A 22,326-nucleotide genomic window follows, 5' to 3' on the forward strand; every position below is an offset into this window, starting at 1 on the left:
ATCTCAGAAGATGGAAAGATCTCCCATGCTCATAAATTGGCAGGATTAATTTTGTGAATATTTCTTTCTGAAAGCAATCTGCAGATTCAATATAATCCCCATCAAAATCCCAAGTCAATTCTTCACAGAATCACAAAAAACAACTTGCAAATTCATTTGGAATAACAAAAAACCCAAGACAGTGAAAACACTTCCCAACAAGAAAAAAACTTCTGGGGGGGGGGGATGACCCACCCTAACTCACGCTCTATTACAGAGCAATAGTGATTTAAAAAAATCCTTTATGTTACTGGCAGAGAGACAGGCAAGTAGATCAAGGGAATAGAATTGAAGATCCAGAAATGAACCCACACACCTATGGTCACTTGATCTTTGACAAAGTAGCTAAAACGATCCAGGGGAAAAAAGACAGCATTTTGAATAAATGGTGCTATTTCAATTGGCAGTTAACATGTAGAAGAAGGCACATCAATCCATTCTTATCATCTTGTACAAAGTTCAAGTCCAAGTGGATCAAGGCCCTCCACATAAAGCCAGATATACTGAATCTAATTAGAAGAGACTCTAGGTAAGAGCCTCAAACACATGGGCACATGGGAAAATTTTGTGAATAGAACACCACTGGCTTATACTCTAAGATCAGGAATCAACAGATGGGACCTCATAAAATTGCAAAGCTTCTGTAAGGTAAATAGGACAAAATGGCAACCAATAGAATGGATAAAGATCTTTACCAATCCTACATCTTTTAGAGGGTTAGTATCCAACATATGCAATGAAGTCAAGAAGTTATACTCCAGAGAATCAAGTAATCCTTTTAAAAATGGTCTACAGACCTAAACAAAGAATTCTCAACTGAGGAATATGTACTGGCTAAGAGGCACCTAAAGAAATGTTCAAAATCCTTAGTCATCAGGGAAATGTAAATCAAAACAACTCTGAGATTCTACCTCACACCAGTTAGAATGGCTAATATCAAAAAAAAAAAAAAACAGGTGATATTAGATGCTGGTGAGGATGTGGAGAACAAGGAAGATTACTCCATTTTTGGTGGGATAGCAACCTAGTACAACCACTCTGGAAATCAGGCAGAAGCTAGACCAAATCCACATGTCCTTCAGTACAGTAATGGATACAGAAAATGTGGTATATTTACACAATGGAAAACTACCCAGCTATAAAAACAATGACTTCATGAAATTCTTGGGCAAATGGATGGAACCAGCAAATATCATCTTGACTGAGGTAATCCAAACACACACACATACACACACACAAACACACACACAAACACACACACACACACATACACACACACAAACACACAAACACACACACACACACACACACACACATCAATTAAAGCCTCATAACTACATGTGTTCAAGAGCTACTTCCCTTTCCATATATCAGGCAGACACTAAGCTCCTTTCCATTTTGTTCCTGCCATTTCCGATAGGTAATGTATGGCCTTCTCTGATTCCTGTCTCTTGACATGCTTCAGGTCATTTGAAGATGTGATATATCTCATAACTACAGGTTTGTTTAGTACAGAATAATGCTATAGTTCATAGACAAAATACACTTTTCTTGTCTATGCTTCATTGAACGTACACTTGGCTAGCTTTCAACATTTGAATAGAAGCACTTCTGCAGTAACCAACCATGCACAAAGTCTCACATTTTGGATTGCAGAGGGGAGGTTGTTTATACTACTAGAATAAATGGGACATAGGGTAGCTGATCATTTTATTTTTAAGCTTGACCAAATTGTCATTAACTTCAAATTTTGATGAGCTTTGTTCAAGAAAATGATGTCACCCCTTTCCTGAACCAAATGATTCTGCTCTTTTCCTTCCTAATCTTTGTTGTGCTGTTAACTGTTGGCAACAACAGCATATGAGCACTATGCTGGCACGTGCAACTGCTTGGTCAACAGTCTTAACAAGTCTGTTTCTAGATGATAGTGAAGTCCATGCTTAGGAGTCACCGAAGATACAATTCAAGCACACATTGAGAGTGCTTTTATGCAAGGGTAAAGTAATAAAACATTGCTTCTGAGATCTTCTTCCACTGCTGCAACTTGCCAGCTCCTTCACACTTGTCAATAAAGTACTTCCTTCTGTACCACAGTGATTCACTTTGTTCCAAGCCAGACCACTTTAGTCACTTACATATTCAACATTGTCAGCATCCAATGTATTCAATCCACCAAGTGAAGATTCAACACCTTAGGCAGCTACAATTCCCACCTCTTTGCTCTTGCTGTCTTTCTTTTTCCCTGGCATCACACATCTTTTCAACCAACATTAATTTGCTCCAAAAAAGGAAAATAAAGTATCATCTCTGTTTTGTACAACTATTGTGTCCATGGTGAATTCCCAGATTTATAGCCTGAGGAATAAGTATGTCAAACTTACTCTAAGGAAGGTGTTCCAGAAACAGAAATTGCATGTGTAAAGAATATGTCACATTATCAAAGCTGTATCATATCTAGAGTTATGATTAGAACACAGTCAAAAGACAGCTATATATCCTTGATCATGATAGTATTGCTAGTAAGTGATTATTTTATTTTGGGGAAATTATGTAGGAATAATTAGCTTCATGAGTTCAGACATATGGTGGAAACGATTCCAGGATGTCCCTGTGTTCATCTAACTGTACTACATCTAGATAGATTTAAACTCCTTTCAAGCCTTCTTTGTGTATCTGGAACATGACTATTTCCAGGTGAGCTTTATTTATCTTACTTAAGGGAATACTTTGGTCAGTATGATTTGATAGTTTCAATATTTTGTGTATTAAGGCTTTGAAGTTCAGCTTATTAGATCAATGAATGTGATCTCTGACATAAGTTACTTTAGTAAAAAAATGAGGATATATGAAAAATAATCTCAAATTTTTACTAAAACACAGATCTACATTGGGGTAATGGAAACATGAGGAACAATATGACTCCTCCCAACAAGGAACTGACTTTGGGTGAGACTTATGATGCTCAGTGTGACACATGCAGTTCCCGTGATCTCAGACATGGTGCCCACTTCCTCCATCCAGCTTTGGAGTTTTGGTGACTGTTCTGTACCACTCTTCCCTGTTTCAGAGAATGAATGCATAATTGGAAATCAAATTTTTTAGACTCTCATATTTAGATATTGACTTCTTATCACAAATCTTTTGAGACAGGGCTGCCCTGTTCAGCCCTGGCTGTTCTGTATCATATCATGGAGAGCAAGATGGCCAGGAACTCACAGTGATCTTCCTCCTCTGCATCCAAAATGATGGCATTAATGGGGTTCACCACCACATCTATCTGTTTTGTTTTGGTTGGTTTGGCTTACACTGCAGGCTTTTCTGCATCATTTTACAAATGCATGTGTGTGGGTTATTCATTCATACTGAAACATTCAATCTGCCACAGTCTTCTCAGTGAAGGGAAGCAATATTCATCCACAAAAACTGACTGTCCACTCTGAAACAAATTGTAATCAGTAAAGAAGTTAATCAGGAGATTTTTCTTTTTCTGATTTAGCTCATATTGGAGAACTTGAAAACATCCGTAAATATTTTTTTTATTTTCCAGGAATATCATCTTTTTACAGCAGAGAATCCCACCTTCACTTTGCCACCATTCTTTACTCGTCCTACACTCCCTCCTCCCTTGCGGTTGCTTTCTTCTTCCTCCCAAGTAGGACTGAGGCATCCTCACTTGGGCTCTTTAACTTGTTGACCTCTTTGAGTTTAGTGAACTGTATCTTGGGTATTCTGTATTTTTTTATTAATACCCATTAACAAAGAAGCCAAAAATATAGAAGAAGAAAAGAAAGCATCTTCAATAAATGATGCTTGCCTAACTGGCTGTCTATATGTAGAAAAATGGAAATAGACCTTTATATGTCACCTTGCACAAATCCCAAGTCAAAGTGGATCAAGGACCTCAACATAAAACCCCATAAACTGAATCTAATAGAAAAGAAATTGGTAAAGAGCCTTGGAATCATTGGCACAAGAGGAAATTTCCTAAAAAGAACTCCAATGGCTCATGCTCTAAGATCGAGAATTGAAAAATGGGACCTTGTAAAGCTGGAAAGCATCTGTATGGCAGAAGACATAGTCAATAAGACAAATTGGCAAAAAAAAAAAAAACTTCACTAACCCCACCTCCGATAGAGGGCTAATGTACAAAATATATAAAGAACTCAAGAAGCTAACCACAAAAATCCAAACAACCCAATCTAAAAGTGGGATATAGAACTAAACCAAGAATTCCCAACAGAGGAATCTCGAGTGGCTGAGAAGCATCGAAAGAAATGTTCAAAATCCTTAGTGATCAGAAATGAAAATCAAAACGACCCTGAGATCCTACCTTACGAACAGTCAGAATGGCTAAGATAAAAATCTTAGGTGACAGAAGATGCTGGTGAGAATGTGGAGAAAGAGGAACACTCCTTCACAGCTGGTGGGATTGCAAACTGGCACAACCACTCTGGAAATTAATTTGGAGGTTCCTCAGATAATTGGTAATGGACCTATCTAAAGCTCCACTAATACCACTCTGAGGAATATACCCAAAAGATGTCCCATCATGCCACAGGGGCACGTGTTCTATGATGTTCATAGCAGCCTTATTTGTGATAGCTAACAATAAATTTCCTTAATTTGTCATCATTTTCAGTAAAACCTTATAATTTCAGAGATGGCAAAAGATGTCCCAGTGGAAAAGAGAGGTTGATGCAAAAACATGTATATCCAAGATCATCATCAAAACTTTAAGCTGAGCATGGCAGTATACAAATAACCCAGGTGCTGGGAGAGGGAGAGACTGAATATGGCCTGACAGCCTACCCAAAAATCTTATAAAGTGCCAAGCTCCGGGCCCAGCAAGAGACACAATGTTAGAAAAATGGAGGACAGCCATAGAGATCATTGCATGCTATGGCCTCTGCCTGAGCATGCATGGATGTGTACATATTATGAAACATATGTACATATATGCATATAACACGTGAATTCAAAAAATAAAATGAGAAGAAATGAACATTTTGGATATCTGAAAAGGGCTTGTGAGAATTGTAATGTATGTGCGTTTGATGTTAATTACACATGGATTATATATATTCTCTAAAAATTAAATTATTGAACTATAATCCAATAAAGATTTAAATAATATTTAAAACTGGCCAAAGCTGTAAAGACACAGAAAATATATAACAATTGTTTAGGAATTTTTCATCGTTCCTTTCCTTACTTTTTTCTTTCTCCCTCCCTTCCTTCCTTCTTTCCTTTCTTCCTTCCTTCCTTCCTTCCTTCCTTTTTTTCTAACTCTCATTCAAGAAAATAAGCAGAATTTTTGAAATTCAACTTTTATCTCAGAATAAGTTTATACTTACAGAAAAATTGACAAGATTAATAGATCTCCTAAGTTTGTAATACCCTGTCTTCTCTCTTACTACATTCGAAATGGAACACTTATTAAAGCTAATCAGGTATAAGTTAGTGCATCTCAAAAAGAAGCTTTTATTTTTGCAGTAGATTATGATGCACACAGAGACTTATAGTAGTTGGGGTGCAGAACAGAAGTGATTATAAGTGCTCAGCCCTAAATACAATCATAGTAAAAAGCCCCTTGGAATGTTCAGTTATCACATCAGAAAAAAGAAAACAAACCAAACACACACACACACACCAAAAAAAAAAAGCAGAGTGGAAGAGACATATGTGGTGACTGACTACAAGAAAATACCATTTGAAGGACATTTATATTTGTGAAATCGTAAAAGTTATGGCAACATGTCCACAACCTGTACAAGCTCAAGTCATACAAAGTCACAGCATTGAAGGATGTCCTAAATCGCACCCTTATCTGTGGAGCTGTAGAAATTGGTACCTGCTGACAGAAGGGCAGTTTTCTATAAAGTCAACCATATTCCTGTACATATCCACACAAAAGTGTGAAAATATGAGTAATACTAATTGCATTCAAAAAATTTTTGTAAAAGAGGAATGAGGCCTCAAAGTGGAATGGGGAGTTGAGTCTGAGAGAAGATGGGGAAGGGGAATGAAGATCATAAAAATACAATGTCCAAAATCATCAAAGAATTAACAAATTATCTTTAAAAAAACATCCAATATGACTTTAATGTTTATTGATTTATGCCTTATATTTCATTTATGTTTTTTATCTCTTTTCTCACTGTCATTTTCACTATTGAGAATTTCATCCTGGTAATCTAAATACAGTTAGTTTCCGTGACATCTTGAGATCCTGTTTACTGACTCAATTGGTTTAGTTTGTGTATCTGTGTGTGTGTGTGTGTGTGTGTGTGTGTGTGTGTGTGTGTGTGACAAATTTTATAGTTTTGAGAATAGTAGTTAGATATTGTTCAGGGTGGTGATCATATTTGAATGAGCTGATGGGTTTTAGGTCACTATGTTTTGTCACTGGTAAACTGCCTTAGCATCTGCGGTTCTCTTCAGACCATATCCAAGGCCAGTGTTCCGTCCCGTGTGAGGGGATGGATGACTGTGTTCCATTTGTTTTAGACTGGAGTGTTTACATAAATTATCAGGAATTTTTCAGTATTCGGGATTTGCCCCTTATCCCTTACTAATTTATTTTTTCACATTTGCATATTTCCATGAATGTATGGATATCGGTTTTTATTCTGTATTAATTTTCCACTACCAATGACTTCATATTATCCTTTAAGTTATTGAAGTTTGGACATTTGAAACCATTTTTTCCTACTGCACTTAGGTCTATTGGACACCTTATGGTATATTATCCCAGATTTTTTTCCTCCTGGGCACTAATAGATATCCAAAACATCTTATTTTATTTACTTGTACTTAATTCTACAGTTGATACCCATTTCCAATCTTACATCGGCATGTTCATCTCTAGCCCTTCCACTGAAGTTATAATTTGAATTGTTACAAAACAGTAAGAAAATATAATGTAATGACTTCTAAAATGTTTCCTAAAGGTTTTGCTTTTCTTCAACTTATGTATCTATGTCTCTTTGTGCATGTGTACTAATGTATGGGTTCTTATGGAGGGCAGAAGGGAGCCTCCTATGTTTCTGGAGCTACAGTGACAGATTTTTGTGAACACATAGGTGCTTTGGAGTGAACTCAAATCCTCTACGGGAGCAGTTATGTGGTCGAATCTGCCCAGCCATTGCTCCAGTCCCTAAATAGCAATATTTAATAGCAATTGCAAATCATTTTCTATTTCTCCAAACCTTAAAAATTGAAAAAGACTAAACTCATAATCTCTAATATTTCAGAAACCATTTCAATTTATAAAAACCTTATAGCTATATCTAAGTGTTAGGTTCTATATTTTAACTTAATTGCAGATATAATTTTGGGTGGAAAAAGAATTGTACTTATGGGAATTAAGTGTTTTTTTAAAAAGGATAATAAAGGAAACTTTAATTGTTCTTGTCTCACAACAACCCATCCCTTGTGAAAAGAAACTTTGAGAGAATTTCTTTTTAAATATAATGTTAATGAAAACTCAGTATGAAATACTATGTGACAATAATATGATTCAGGTAAGTGCCTTGGGAAGCTTAGAGGGCAATCTGGACAATGCAATGGCTTGTGCATGCACACTACTCAGGAGAGATTTCCTACTGACCCATGAAATACAGGAAACCTGTAGTTTTACTGTGGATTATCTGCATCAACAAATGGAAAGAGATTTCACATAAGAGTACTGGACCTACAGTTCACGTCTCACAGTGAGACAGGTTTCCATGGAAAGAAAATGTGAGCATGTGAGTTTCATTTCTGCTCACGCCATTCCAGCTCAGAATTTTGGAGGCTCATCTTGAATTCTAGATGTCAGATGTCAGCATTTCTACACACTGACTGACAGGGATCATTCCTACTTCCCAATAGCACAGCAACATGCAGGAAAGACTTGACCATGTTCATACTTCTACCTTTGCTTATTCCATTCTCAAGCTTGAGGAGTTTTGTTGTTACCAAAAATACATTTAAAGTAACATACAGTAAGTGTGAAATTGATTTGTTGCTGGTCCTACAGGTATTAGCTGAACAGTAAGTTTTAGTGGAAAATTTCAGATTACATAACACTTAAATACATATACAAATCAATATGGTTCACTTGGTGTTATTTTACTTGTATGTCTATCATTTTCACTATGTTAGAGCTCCTGATTTTTTAATAAACCTTTTGAAATGATTAATTTACTTTATTATTTTTATGAATCCAAAACTTAATATAAAAGCTTATTACAGCAATACTTGCTATCAGTTTAATACAAAAACTTGTTACAATACTTGGTGTTACTGAAAGCTGTGTATATTTATGATATTTCACTTAGTGTAATGTGCAGAAGATGACTAATGACATGTAGAAAATAATTTGCATAATGCAAAACTATTTAAATCTTTTACTGTATTAATCTACCAAGATCACCATGAAACAAACCCTCTGGAAATGCCATCATATATTTATGCTGAGTCATCATTCAATTCTCCGGACATAACCCAATGTTTATTTCCAAAAGGCAATCTTATTTGAAATTACATGGAAACACGAAAGACATGCCAAGTGAAATAATGCTGTAAAAAAGAAACCAGAAGAAACCTTCAGTTACTTTATATACATAGGGTAAGTACAGAAGTCAAATCTAAGGAATAGAACATTAAAGTGATTCGCAGGTCATGAGGGGTGGGCCAGACCCCTGTCCAATAAGTACTAATTTTTACTAATTTTATATGAAGAAAGTATAATGCACTCTATAGTATACTGCTTGTGATTTGTGGTAAAGTATTATACTTAGAATTTAAGGTAGAGTTCTGCTTACTAAGCATTCTGAACAACTTTAAAGAAAGCTAGCAAAAAACAACCTAAAAACTTTTAGTAGAGGATTCATATAATTATCTAGATTGTGATGAGAATGTTATGAGATTTTGATACACATAAACTTATCTAACAATGCACATCAAATAGTTATTGTTTACTGTATCCAATAGCACTATTAAGATACGTCCAAGTAAAACTTGCTTGCAACTCTCTGCTAAGTTCAAAGACATGTCACTAGACAGATGCCATTAACAGAGCTAGATACAAAGCGTCAGGACTAAGAGATTTGGTCTGAAACAGATTCAGGTTAAGTTAGCTAACTGTCATGGGTCAAGGCCCCTGACTGCTCTCAAAGCAGAGACTTTGCAAGACATAACTCAGCTCTTATGATGAGGATTAGTGTTTCCTAGCACAGCTTGTGAGAAGCAAACAGAACAGAAAAACCAGGCATTTCCCAGTGAAATATTAGCATTGTATTACCTGTATCTTTATTATACGCTGATTTAACACAGTACCACATTGAAAAATAGGCAATATATAGTGACCAGAAATTCATTTGTCTCTAGTCCCTGAATGTTTGTAAGTCCAATGTCAGGAGTGAATAATATTTGTTAGACAAGGAGGGACAAAGAATACACAAAGCAGAGCATTATAGTGTGCACATGAGATCAAGCTCATTCTTCTGCTCCATATCTACATGTGACAACCTACTTGCTTTCCTCTTATTAAACAGGTGATCTTATAAAGTGGTCGCTCTTTTAAGGTTCTACTTGTTTCTCCACACTATTAAATTATATTCCTAGCACAACCTTGAGGGACACATTAAACCCATACCTATATATGTATATGTAAGCACTCTGATAGAGGTAAAACACAAGGTACAAAATTAGTAAGTGTTTTGAAAATGATGACTTAAACTCATCAGTTAGACCATTAGGCTGTTCTATAAATCAGTAACAGTAACTTCTAGACATTCCTCAGCTAGGATTGGAGATGGTAATCCTTGTCAGGAGATGGCCAACTGTGCACTTAAAATAAAGTGAATATGATGCAACTTATTGAGGACTTCATTTGATTTTCTGATAATTACAGATATGTGTTGCTGGTTCTACTTAATAGTTTATTTTGTCTTGTTTTTTTTTTGTCCTGTTGTTCTCTGTGCCCCTCTCATAAGAAATATGGAAGAAACAATTTAAATTATGTGTCTTGTGCCTTTAACTCATTGTCTTTTAGTAGTTACAAAGGCGTAGGGGTAGAGAATATTGTATAGTGGTCGAACACATTTGCTACATAAGCCTGAAGACCTTAAATACTCAGAAAAAGAATCAGCAATAGTAATACTTGTAATCTTATAACCTCGCTGAAAAATAGGACACAGGTAGAAGAAGTTACAGAGGTTAAAGGGATTAGTTAGACTTGGGGCAAAGAGACCCTGCCCCAAGAATGTGGAAAGGGAAGGAACAATACCCAAAAGGCCTTCTCTGATCTGTACATGCATATCATGGCCCATACATGCCTGTGTGTGCATGCATACACACATACACACACATGTACACAACCACACACACAAGCATGCATGCATAGACACACACAAAGAAAAGAAAAAGTTATCTTTTTTGTTTATATATTAGAGAGCACAAAACACTTAGTACTAGCATATATTCATATCATCAAAGCACTTTTAGATACTTATTGGAGAAAGAAATGTCACAGCGCAGAGAAAATACAAATGCATGTATTTGGCATGAGGCAATGTCTTGATGGGAATAGCTTTCAGGCAGATAACAAAGCAACAGGTCATGTTGAACAGCATATATAAGTTTCAATTTATATATAGTTTTTCCATTGTGCAGTTCAGTGTGCTTAGTGTATCCATGAGGTATATTCATACAGACCACAAGGTAGAACATTTCATTGATATCATCCTAACTATAGCCTCATTACCACAGGCTCAGTCTCTGCTTTCTCATAGAACTTGGCAGAAAGTTTTTCTCTGTATGAATTGGCCTATTTTTGACACCTACTGTAAAAAGGGTTCTAAAATACATTGTCTAGGTCTGGGTCGTTTCACTTTTAAGTATGCTTCAGACTCTCATGACTTCAGGCATCTTTAATGAGTGCCCCATTTTATTTTATGGTCAAAGTATACTGCATCTTCCCATTCATCATTGAACAGACATGTGGGCACCTGCCAAACAATGATCATCATAAGCACTTTCATATCTACTCATACACATTTTTGTGAGGGAATATTTTCAGTTCTTTGAGGGAATGTCTCCAGCATTGAAATTGTTAGGTATGTGATAGTCCAACAGCTTTTGGTTTTTAGAGCAAGGCTGTTCTGCAAATGTTGTACAACATTTTAAAATACCAGGAGAAATGTATCATAATGATAGTTTCTTCACCCCCTTGGCAACACTGTCTTTTTATTGTAACTTCCTCATTGGTGTGAAACGCTATTCCATTGTGAATGTGATTTGAAGTTCCTTACTAGTCAGAGATAGCAAAGAGATTTTCCAGGTGATTATTGGCGATGTGTGCATTCCCAAAGGAAGAATGGCTACTCACACCTTTTGACCATTATAAATAGAATTATTTGTCCTTTTAATTGTTATATGCTATGTGTTCTTTTGTACACTACTTAGAGTTTTTTCTTAATGTATATTTCTTGAAACTTTTTCTCATTCTATATTTCATCTTTTCAAGATATACATTATGTTTTTTAAAGCACAATTACATTTTTAATAGTGATCAGTTTACTAATTTTGTAAAATTCTCTCTGCTTTGGGCTTCTTACAAAAAGACTCATCAATTCCAAATGATGTAGTCTGTTAGTTTATCATCATCATCATCATCATCATCACCACCACCATAACCATCATCATTATCAACAACAATAACAACAACAGCAACAGTATTGTTATATCATTGCCTCTTATGTTTCTTTCCAGTTCCCATTTTTAATTATTTTTATTGATTAAAAGGAGCTATCCAATTATTTCAATACTATATGTTGAAAAATTACTATGACTACTGGAACGTCATAAAATCTTTATATGGACTTACTTCTTCATAGATGTGAAGATGTGACATTTTTACAATATCAATTTCATTTCATTGATTTGTGCATTTATGCTTAAAGAAATATAACATGATATTGATATTGTATTAAAACAATTTCCGAGTTGGAAAAGGTACGATCTCCAACTTCAGTCCTGTCTTTCTAATTTTCTCTGATTTTCCTGTGTGCCACATATTCTTGAGGCATTGTATGATATGTGCATCAATATTTACAAAAACAGAGTTGTAAATTCACAGCAATTGTGCTGAATTGATGTGACATCTTAGATTTTTTTCATTTTAATAATGCTAAATCTTGAATTCCATTTTCATAGCTTTTTATTTCATTTTAACAACTGTGGCTTACATTTCTCTCACTCACAAGAATTTTATGAGGTTACATATTTGAAAAAATTTTATGATTTTTGAGTTTCTTGTTGATCTTACTTTGTATATTCTCATTAACTTTATACACTACTTTAACCGATATAGGTTTGTGTATGTATGTCATTTAGAATTTTCTGTATAGAACACATAATTTATAGGAACACACAACTTTATGTCTGCTTCATATGCAAAAATGTCTTATTTCACTCAACTAATGGACAAAATAAAACCCCAGATTCAAAATGAATAAAAGTGCAAGAAATTTTTATTTTATTTGTAAACTAAATTTCCTTGGAAGTCATCCAGTAGTATTGGTTGAGAGTTCTTGTGAATGATATACATATTTAATATTAAATCTTCATATGTAAAGTAGATAAGAGCATTATAAGTAAAGTATACAGAGTCCTGAGGGATAAAATCAAAGTAATATTACCTATCCTTCAAGAGTTTGAGACGAAGCCTGATCATACTCCTCTGCAATTGAACACAGATGGATGCAGATGGCTTAGGTCTTTCTGTCATTTGCATATTTCTTAAATTAAGCGATCACTTTTTATTTTGCCTTCTAATATGCACAAGTTATTGTCAGAGAATCAGTGTTATCTGTTTCCAAAGACTTAATTACATTTCATTGTCTGTAACCACAGTAAATATGTAACTCCTTTTCTTTTAATTTCTTCAATTGAACTCTCAAGAAGAAATGGCAAAGGACAATCAATCCAGAGTGACTGAGTTCATCCTTGTTGGCTTAACAGACAAACCGGAGCTGCAGCTGCCCATGTTCCTCCTCTTCCTTGGGATCTATCTGTTTACGGTACTGGGGAACCTGGGCATGATCATCCTGATCCTGCTCAGCTCTCACCTGCACACCCCCATGTACTTCTTCCTCAGCAATTTATCTTTTATTGACCTCTGTTATTCAACTATAGTCACCCCAAAAATGCTTGTGAACTTTGTGACAACAAAAAATGTCATCTCCTATCAGGAATGTATGACTCAGCTCTATTTCTTCATTGCTTTTGCTATATCTGAGTGTCATATGTTGGCTGCAATGGCGTATGACCGCTATGTTGCCATTTGTAACCCCTTGCTCTACAATGTCACCATGTCTTTCCAAGTCTGTGCACGGATGGTAGGTGGGGTGTATGGTATAGGCATCGTCGGTGCAGCAATTCATACCCTTTGCATGCTAAGAGTGGTTTTCTGTAAGGCTAATATAATAAACCATTACTTCTGTGATCTTTTCCCATTGATGGAGCTTGCCTGCTCCAGCACTTACGTCAATGAGGTAGTACTCCTGTGTCTCAGTGCTTTCAATTTCTTTATTCCAAACCTTACCATCCTGGGTTCTTATGTCTTCATCATCATTACCATCCTCCGTATCAAATCCACTGAGGGCAGATTCAAAGCCTTCAGCACATGTAGTTCCCACTTCTGTGCTGTTTCTGTCTTCTTTGGTTCCCTGGCATTCATGTACCTACAGCCCTTCTCTGTCAACTCCAAAGACAAAGGCAAAGTGTCCTCTGTGTTTTACACTACTGTTGTGCCCATGCTGAATCCCATGATCTACAGCCTGAGGAACAGGGATGTCAAACTAGCTCTAAATAAGATATTTCAAAAAAAGAAGATTCTTGTGTAAAGAAATATTTACCACAGCAAAAATATATCATATCTAGGAGTTTTGCTTAAGAAAGAATCCACAGACCAGAACATGTGTTCACCCATGAGATTATTGTCAGTATGTGAGCATTTTGGTGGGGAAAAATGGTTGTCCGGGAGGGATGGATGTACAACTTTTTACACACACAAAAAAAGAAAGAATTATTAATGTCCCAGAGTTCCCCCATAAAGAGAAATCTGTAAAACCTAAAAGCACATACTTAAATCCATTGAAGCATTTTATGGTTCATTTTTCTTTATATGCATAAAACATAGCTCTTTCAGCTAAGGTTATTTATTCCATTTGGGGAATAAAAATGTGTGATCATATCTTTTTATATTCTCAGTATCTTGATTATCTGGCAATTTTTAAAGAATTGTACTGCCCAGTCTTCTGAAAGTTTCATCTCTGAAATAAATAATTCTCACAAAAATACCAAAGTGATATGCAAGTTTTAATAACTGTGTAGATCTACATTAGGAAACATTGGGAAATAAAAAGCTGTAGATTTCATTCTTATTGAGAATTAAATAACATCAAAGTGTGACAGACCCAAACTATAAACATGACTAATTGAGTTGACACAGATTTGTGCAGTTTTCTCAATCCAAGTTTGGGGCTATGACAAATACATGACCAACACAATTCAAACACAGTCATATTTTTTGAGATCTCTTTGTCTCACATTGGTTTCTTTGAGCTTTTTTTTTTAAATCTTGCTGGTCTTTCCTTGCATGTTATATTTTCCTGTTTTCATGCAGATTTTTTGCGTTTATATGTGTGCTTGCATGAGCACGTTTCTCCTGCTCTATATTCTCTTTGTTCTTTCTTTCTCTCTTTCTTTCTTCTCTCCTTCCTTCTCTTCTTTCTTTCTTTCTTTTTTCCTTCCTTCCTTCTTTTCTTTCCTTCTTTCTTCCTCCTTCCATTCTTTCTTTTGTTCTGGATTATTTTTAATGTGGTGTGGTTCGTGTTGTTTTATTTTCCTGTTTATTTTCTAAAGATATAGAGATAAAAGGTGTGGAAAAGGAAGTATGAGGAGAATTGGTGGAGAAGAGGGAGAGCAAACACTGGTATGAAAATATATGATATGAAAAGAAGTTTGCAGTAAAAAACTATTTTTCTGATAATTTTGTACTAAATTTCCCATGACAACAAGATATTATTATTTTAAAACTCACATAATAAAATCTCATATTCATAAGGAACATTTTTCAAGAATTAAACTACTGGTTAGTAATTCATGTAAAAATTTAGAAGTGGAACATTGTTTTCTAATTAATGGCAAGTAACAGCCATATTCCATATGTAAGAAACAGGCAAAATTTCTCCTAATAAATCCTTTTACACACACACACACACACACACACACACACACACACGCACACTTGAGAATTTTGTACATATTATTTATCATACTGCCCTTATTCTACCCAGATCCATTCCCCTTCCATACATAACCAATATTGTGTCCTTTTATATGTTTTAAAAATGCATCAAAACCTAATCGTACTGCTCCAATATTCTATGGGAGCATTGTCTACTTGCCAGGGACTACACTCTTAGAGATAACTGATTCTCTCACAGAAGCCATCAATTTCTAATAGCCCATCAACTAGGAGCAGAACTTCATTCTCCCTCTCCACACTGGAGTTTGGTCTGGCCTAAGCTTGCATGGGCTTTATAAATATTGTTACAAACAGTTCTCCTGCTGAAACCAAAGATAAAGCTTTCTTGTAGTCATTCATCACCTCTAGCTCTTAGCCTCTTTCTTCCCCGTCTTCTGCTAGAAATTTGAGCCTTGATAGGAGGTGAAGTGTGTTTTATATGATTCGCTAAGGATAGAACACTCTCTTTTTCTTGTGTCTTGGATGGTATAGGTCCCTGTTTTAATCAGTATTCATGGCACTAAAGGATGAGGTCAAGAGGTGATTTAATCTATTGATGTAATGATAAACCAATTGGAGTTGGTTGAATACTATGTCCATTTAGCAGAATAATAGTAGTAGTTTTGCCCTCAGGGACAATTATGTGCATAGTCATAAGTTCGTAGCCTGATAATTGGGCAATGTATGAGTTTCATGTTGTAGGATGATTGTTAAGTCTAACAAGAAGGTAGTCCATTACTCCCATTTTGTCTGAGCTTTTATTGGTCCAATGAGCATGTCTTGATAGGAAGCATAGTATTAAAAATTGGGAAAGAATGATGATTACAGCTCGCCTCTAGTAACATCAATACCTTCTAGCACTGTGAAAACTACCCAGTGCAAATGAAGATTTCAGTTGATTACAACCTTGATACCTCTATTTTATATGAATCAGCAGTAGGAGTGTTCTTTCACATTCTGGAGGAAAAGGAGAGAATTTGCAATACTTTAATGTTTGAACATCTTTGGAAAAAGATAGGGGAACCAATTCTGAAAGAAATAACCTATTCTTGGCACCTGATTTTATTTGAGGTATTATAGAATCAGTGTGCCCCATTATAGGTTAACCTTAATTTAATTAAAACATAAATATAAGAAAACATACGCAGTACTACATATGTTTCTTTGTTAATGTTTAAAATTATATTTACCTTTATGTTTTTATGTAAATGTGTTGCTTTCATGTACATATGACCATCACATATATGCTTGGTTTACAAAGACGTCATATCCCCTAGAATTGGAGTTATGGAAAATTGTGACTATTATATGTGTTCTAGGATTTAAACCTGGTTCCTCGGATTGGGGATTTAGCTCAGTGGTAGAGCGCTTGCCTAGCAAGCTCAAGGCCCTGGGTTCGGTCCCCAGCTCCGAAAAAAAGAAAAAAAATCTGGTTCCTCTACAAGAGGAACAAGTGTTCTTTTTCTCAGATTTGCAGAAAAGTAAGTTGGAGTATTGCTCTTTAGAAGGGGAATAGGGTTTGTGTGTGTGTGTGTGTGTGTGTGTGTGTGTGTGTGTGTGTGTGTGTGTGTGTGCGCGCGCGCGCGCGCTTAACGAAAGTCCAGAGAAAACAGTTCGGTTCGGTTTTCATTGCATTGTATCCACAGTCATTCTTGTTAACTTTAGGCAGACTATGTTAATTCTGGCATTAGCATGGAGGGCATGTGATCCAAAAATTAAGCCTTACAAGACAAAGTAATGTGCTTTTTTTTAATTTCAAGAGAAAAGGAGATCCCACATCACAAAATGTAGGTACACTTAATATATGGCTTGCGTGACATGAAAGCTTTCATTCTTCCCCTGAGTTGGTAAACTAGGGTCAGTAAAACATTGGCAAATATGAAGAAAGATGAGAGAGCGCTGTCACTGTGTCACATTATAATATATAGACAGGAATAGACAAGTGATGATTTGTAGGATTAGGCAAATACCTAAGGAGAAACCAAATTTTTCATCATGCTAAAATATTAAATTATGATAGAAGATCAAGAAAAATATGTTTGATAAGTCGAGTAATGGGTGCTTTATTGAGATACTTGTCATTAGTATTTTTATAGTTACATTACAGCAATTATTGTTTATGTCCTTAGTCATAGTTAAATGATATGGGGAAATAATGACATAATATTTATTTTAGGTTTATTATTTGAATAAACCACTTGTCATTTGCATTAAAGCCTTCCCTTATTTATGGACAGACTAGATTTACCTATTACTGGGTGTATGGGTTATTTAGTTGTCATAGGTTTTAGGGGTCAGCTTTTAGATTTAGTTGTATTTCTAATGTAGTTGGGTGTTACACTAGTTGTGTTCAGTTATGACTGCTATGGTTTTGAAGGAGTATCCTGAAACTTGATGTTCTCATTGAATTATTTTAGATAGTTCATTGTTAGGGATATTTTTTATGGAGTTGGGAGCTGTATACAGAAAAAGTTGTTACAATGGGGTAGAACTTAAAACTTAAAGAACTTAAAAACTTAAAACTTAAGAACTTAAAAATATAATTGGTTGTTAGTATGGTAGAACTTAAAAACATGGGTGGTTTATGAGGGAGATGAGATTGGGTGATGAGTAGCAGCTGGGGGAGCAGCCATATGCCGTTGTGCGACTTGGTTGACAATGGTGACTGAGGGATAAATAGCACGTAAGCAAATGTGATGAGTAGATACTAACTAATAGAGTGTGACTGTAGTCAGTGTAGCCAGCGATGATCAGAGGAAATGAGATTTTTTCTAGTGAGTCCTCTCTGCTAAGGTCCAGTTACCTGGAAGGCCTATTTCCCTATTGGACTTGATGGTTATATACAATTTATCGAATAGGCTATTATATGTTACCTGTTGAAGAAGACAAAGCCTAAATGAGTTTTGTGTAGTTCTTTGGGCTGTTTATCATTAATTAATTAATTAATTAATTAATTAAACATTAATTATTTTTGTCACCCATTTATATCAATATAGATGTATGGATATTACTTATATTATAATTTATATTCTACTAATAGTTCTTTTTTCTTTTTTTCAGAACCTGTTTTCTTCTTGAATATAACAAACACCTTTCTATCATGCATGGGCCCTTTGAAAACATCCTAACAGTTTATTTTAGCATTATGTTGTTTCCTGACTTTGATGATACTATTTCAAAAATCCAAATTTCTTTGCCCAGAACTACTATTATCCATTAACATATTTTTCAGAAAGTCCTTATGGATGCTCGATAGAGAACATATTACACATTCAGTTCACCCACAAGAGTTCAGTATGCTACATGCTACTTTGGTATCATTGCTTCTAATTATCTAAACTAGGGTATATGTATGTAAATACAAACTTTAAAATGGAAACATATTTATATTATCTGTATTTGCATGAATTTTTCTGTACAAAGTAAACTATTGTTCATAAAACAGTTCCCTACTCTATTTAATACCATATTTATTGTTGTAGAAATTCTCACTGCTAATATTTTTAATATAGCTTTCTCTTTTTTATCAGATATTTTTATTTACATTTCATATATTATTTACTTTCCAATTTTCATATCCATAAGCTCCCCATCACAGCTCCCTCTCCTTCTTCTATAATGGTGTTCCCCCAGCCCAACCACCCCCACTTCACAACTCCTCGCCCTAACATTCCCCTATACTTGGGGTTCAGTCTTGGCAGGACCAAGGGTTTCTCCTCCCACGGGTGCCCAACAAGGCCATCCTCTGCTACATAAGCAGCTGGAGCCATGAGTTTGTCCATGTGTAGTCTTTGGGTAGTGGTTTGGTCTCTGGGGGCTCTGATTGGTTGATATTATTCTTATGGGTTTGCAAGCCTCTTCAGCTCTTTCAATACTTTTTCTAATTCCTCCAACAGAGAACCCATTCTCAGTTTAATGGTTCACTGATAGCATTCTCCTCTGTACTTATCACGCTCTACCTGAGCCTCTAAGGAGATGGCTATATCTGGCTCCTGTCAGCATGCACACCTTGCCTTCATCAATATTGTCTAGTTTGGGTGGCAGTATATATACAGGATGAATTACCAGGTGGGGCAGGCTCTAAATGACCATTCCTTCAGTCTCTGCTCCAAACTTTGTCTCCATATCCCCTCCTATGAATTTTTTGTTCCCCCTTTTAAGAAGGACTGAAGCATCTGCACTTTGAGAATCCTTCATTTCTACCTTTATGTCTGTGGATTGTATTTTACTTAATTCGAGCTTTGGGGCTAATATCCACTTACCAGTGAGTGCATACCATGTGCATTTTTTGTGATTTGGTTACCTCACTCAGGATGATATTTTCTAGTTCCACCCATTTGCCTATGAATTTCAAGAAGTTTTTTTTGATAGCTGAGTACATCTCCATTGTATAGATGTACCTCATCTTCTGTATCCATTCCTCTGCTAAAGGGCATCTGGGTCCTTTCCAGCTTCTGGCTATTATAAATGTCTGCTAAAAACATAGTGGAGCATGTGTCTTTGTTGTATGTTAAAGCATCGTCTAGCTATATTCCCAGGAGAGGTATAGCTGGGTCCTCAGGTAGTGGAATGTCCAATTTTCTGAGGAACTTCCAGACTGATTTATAGAGTAGCTGTACCAGCTTGAAATCCCATCAACAATGGTGGAGTGTTCCCCTTTCTTCAAATCCTCGCCAGCATCTGTTGTCACTTGAGTTTTTTATCTTAGCCATTCTGACTGCTGTGAGATGGAATCTCAGGGCTGTTATGATTTGCATTTCCCTGATGACTAAGGATGTTGAGCATTTCTTAAAGTACTTCTCAGCCATTTTATATTTCTCAGCTGAGAATACTTTGTTTAGCTCTATACTCCATTTTAATAAGGTTATTTGGATCTCTGGAGTCTAACTTCTTTAGTTCTTTGTATATATTGGATATCAGCCTTCTATCAGATGTAGGATTGGTAAAGATCTTTTCCCAATCCGTTGGTTGCTGTTTTGTCCTAATGACAGTGTCCTTTGCCTTACATAAGTTTTGTAGTTTTATGAGGTCCCATTTGTCTATTCTTGATCTTAGAGCATAAGCTACTGTTGTTTTGCTCATAAATTTTCAGTACCCATGCATTTGAGGCTCTTCCCCATTTTTCTTCTATCAGTTTGAGTGTATCTGGTTTGATGTGGAAGTCCTTGTTCCACTTGGACTTAAGCTTTATACAGGGCGATAAGAATGGTTAGATTTGCATTCTTCTACATGCTGACCAGCATCATTTGTTGAAAATGATATCTTTTTTCCATTGGATGTTTTTACCTCCTTTGTCAAAGATCAATTCACCACAGGTGTGTGGGTTCATTCTGTGTCTTCAATTCTATTCAACTGATCTACCTGCCTTTCTCTGTACCAATACCATACAGTTTTTATGACTTTGCTCTGTAATACTGCTTGAGGTCAGTGATGGTGATTCCCCCAGAAGTTCTTTTATTGTTGAGTATAGTTTTCCCTACACTAGTTTATCCTAGTTTTTTTTTTTTTGTTATACCAAATGAATTTGCAAATTGCTCTTTCTAACTCTAAAAAATTGGGTTGGAATTTTGATGAGGATTGAATTAAATCTGTAGATTGAATCTGTAGATTGCTTTTGTCAAAATGGCCATTTTTACTATATTAATCCTGTCAATCCATGAGCATGGGAGATCTTACCATCTTCTGAGCTCTTCAATTTCTTTCTTCAGAGACTTGTAATAAAGATCTTTCAGTTGCTGGGTTAGAGCTGAGTTATTTTATGTTATTTGTGACTATTGTATAGGGTGTAGTTTCCCTATTTTCTTCCTCAGCCTGATTATCCTTTGAGTTGAAAAAGGCTACTGATTTGTTTGAGCTAATTTTATACCTACCCACTTTGCTCAAGTTGTTTATCAGGCTTAGTAGTTCTCTGGTAGAACTTTTGGAGTAACTTAAGTATACTATCATATCAGCAGCAAATAGTGATATTTTGACTTCTTCCTTTCCAGTTTGTATCCCTTTGACCTCCTTTTCTTGTCTGGTTGCTCTGGCTAGGACATATAGTACTGTATTTTATAAGTAGGGAGAGAGTGGGCAGCCTTGTCTAGTACCTGATTTTAGTTGGATTGCTTCAAATTATTCTCTGATTTTGCCTACTGTTTTGCTGTGTATTGCTTTTACTATGTTTAGTATGGGCCTTGAACTCCTGATCTTTTCAAGACTTTTAACATGAAGGGGTACTGAACTATGTTAAATGTTTTCTCAACATTCAGTGTGATGATCATGTGGATTTGTTCTTTGACTTTGTTTATATAGTGGATTATGTTGATGGATTTCTGTATATTGAACCATCTCTGCATCCCTGGGATGAAGCCTACATGATCATGGAAGATGATCGTGTTCTTGGATTTGGTTTGCAAGAATTTTATTGAGTATTCTTGCATCAATATTCACAAGGGAAATTGGTCTGACGTTCTCTTCCTTTGTTGGGTCTTTGTGTGGTTTAGGCATAACAGTTAACTGTGGCTTTATAGAAGGAATTGGGTAGTGCTCCTTCTGTTTCTATTTTGTGGATAGTAAGAACAGTATTGGTATGAAGCCTTCTATGAACACTAAATAACCATGAAAGAAATGTATTTAATAAAAATTACAAATTATTATTTCCCCACGCTTAAATAAACAGACACACACTGATATGGTTTAAAGTATTTCGGAAATTATTTTGAAAACCATTGTCATATATGCTTCATACAGGCAAACCCACCAAGGTTTAGTATTTTAAAACAGAGAAAAGCACACAACAGGGAGATAAGAGTGTCACAGGGGGAATGAAAGAAATTTTAATTGCTCTTATCTCTCCCAGCCCTGTCATTCTATGCAGCTCACACTAATGATAGGGACTCAAGAGATTTTCATTATGTGTGTGTTTCATATATATAATATTAACCGTTATATATCAAAACTTCTCTAACTGAAGTTGTGGTTTTCTAAGTTACTAAAGTTCCACTAAC

The 22,326-nt window shown here is 35.6% G+C and overlaps 1 protein-coding gene and 1 pseudogene across 1 annotated transcript; both read left to right on the forward strand.

Annotated features, from left to right (window-relative positions):
• Positions 1,793-2,460, forward strand: Olr1317-ps (olfactory receptor pseudogene 1317; annotated as a pseudogene).
• Positions 12,993-13,931, forward strand: Or8g50b (olfactory receptor family 8 subfamily G member 50B). Its single transcript, NM_001001087.2, has one exon. It carries the CDS (start codon positions 12,993-12,995, stop codon positions 13,929-13,931), a length of 939 nt encoding a protein of 312 aa, NP_001001087.2.
• The last annotated feature ends 8,395 nt before the right edge of the window (positions 13,932-22,326 follow it).

The sequence above is a fragment of the Rattus norvegicus genome, chromosome 8, assembly GCF_036323735.1.
Source record: "Rattus norvegicus strain BN/NHsdMcwi chromosome 8, GRCr8, whole genome shotgun sequence".
NCBI lineage: Eukaryota > Metazoa > Chordata > Mammalia > Rodentia > Muridae > Rattus > Rattus norvegicus.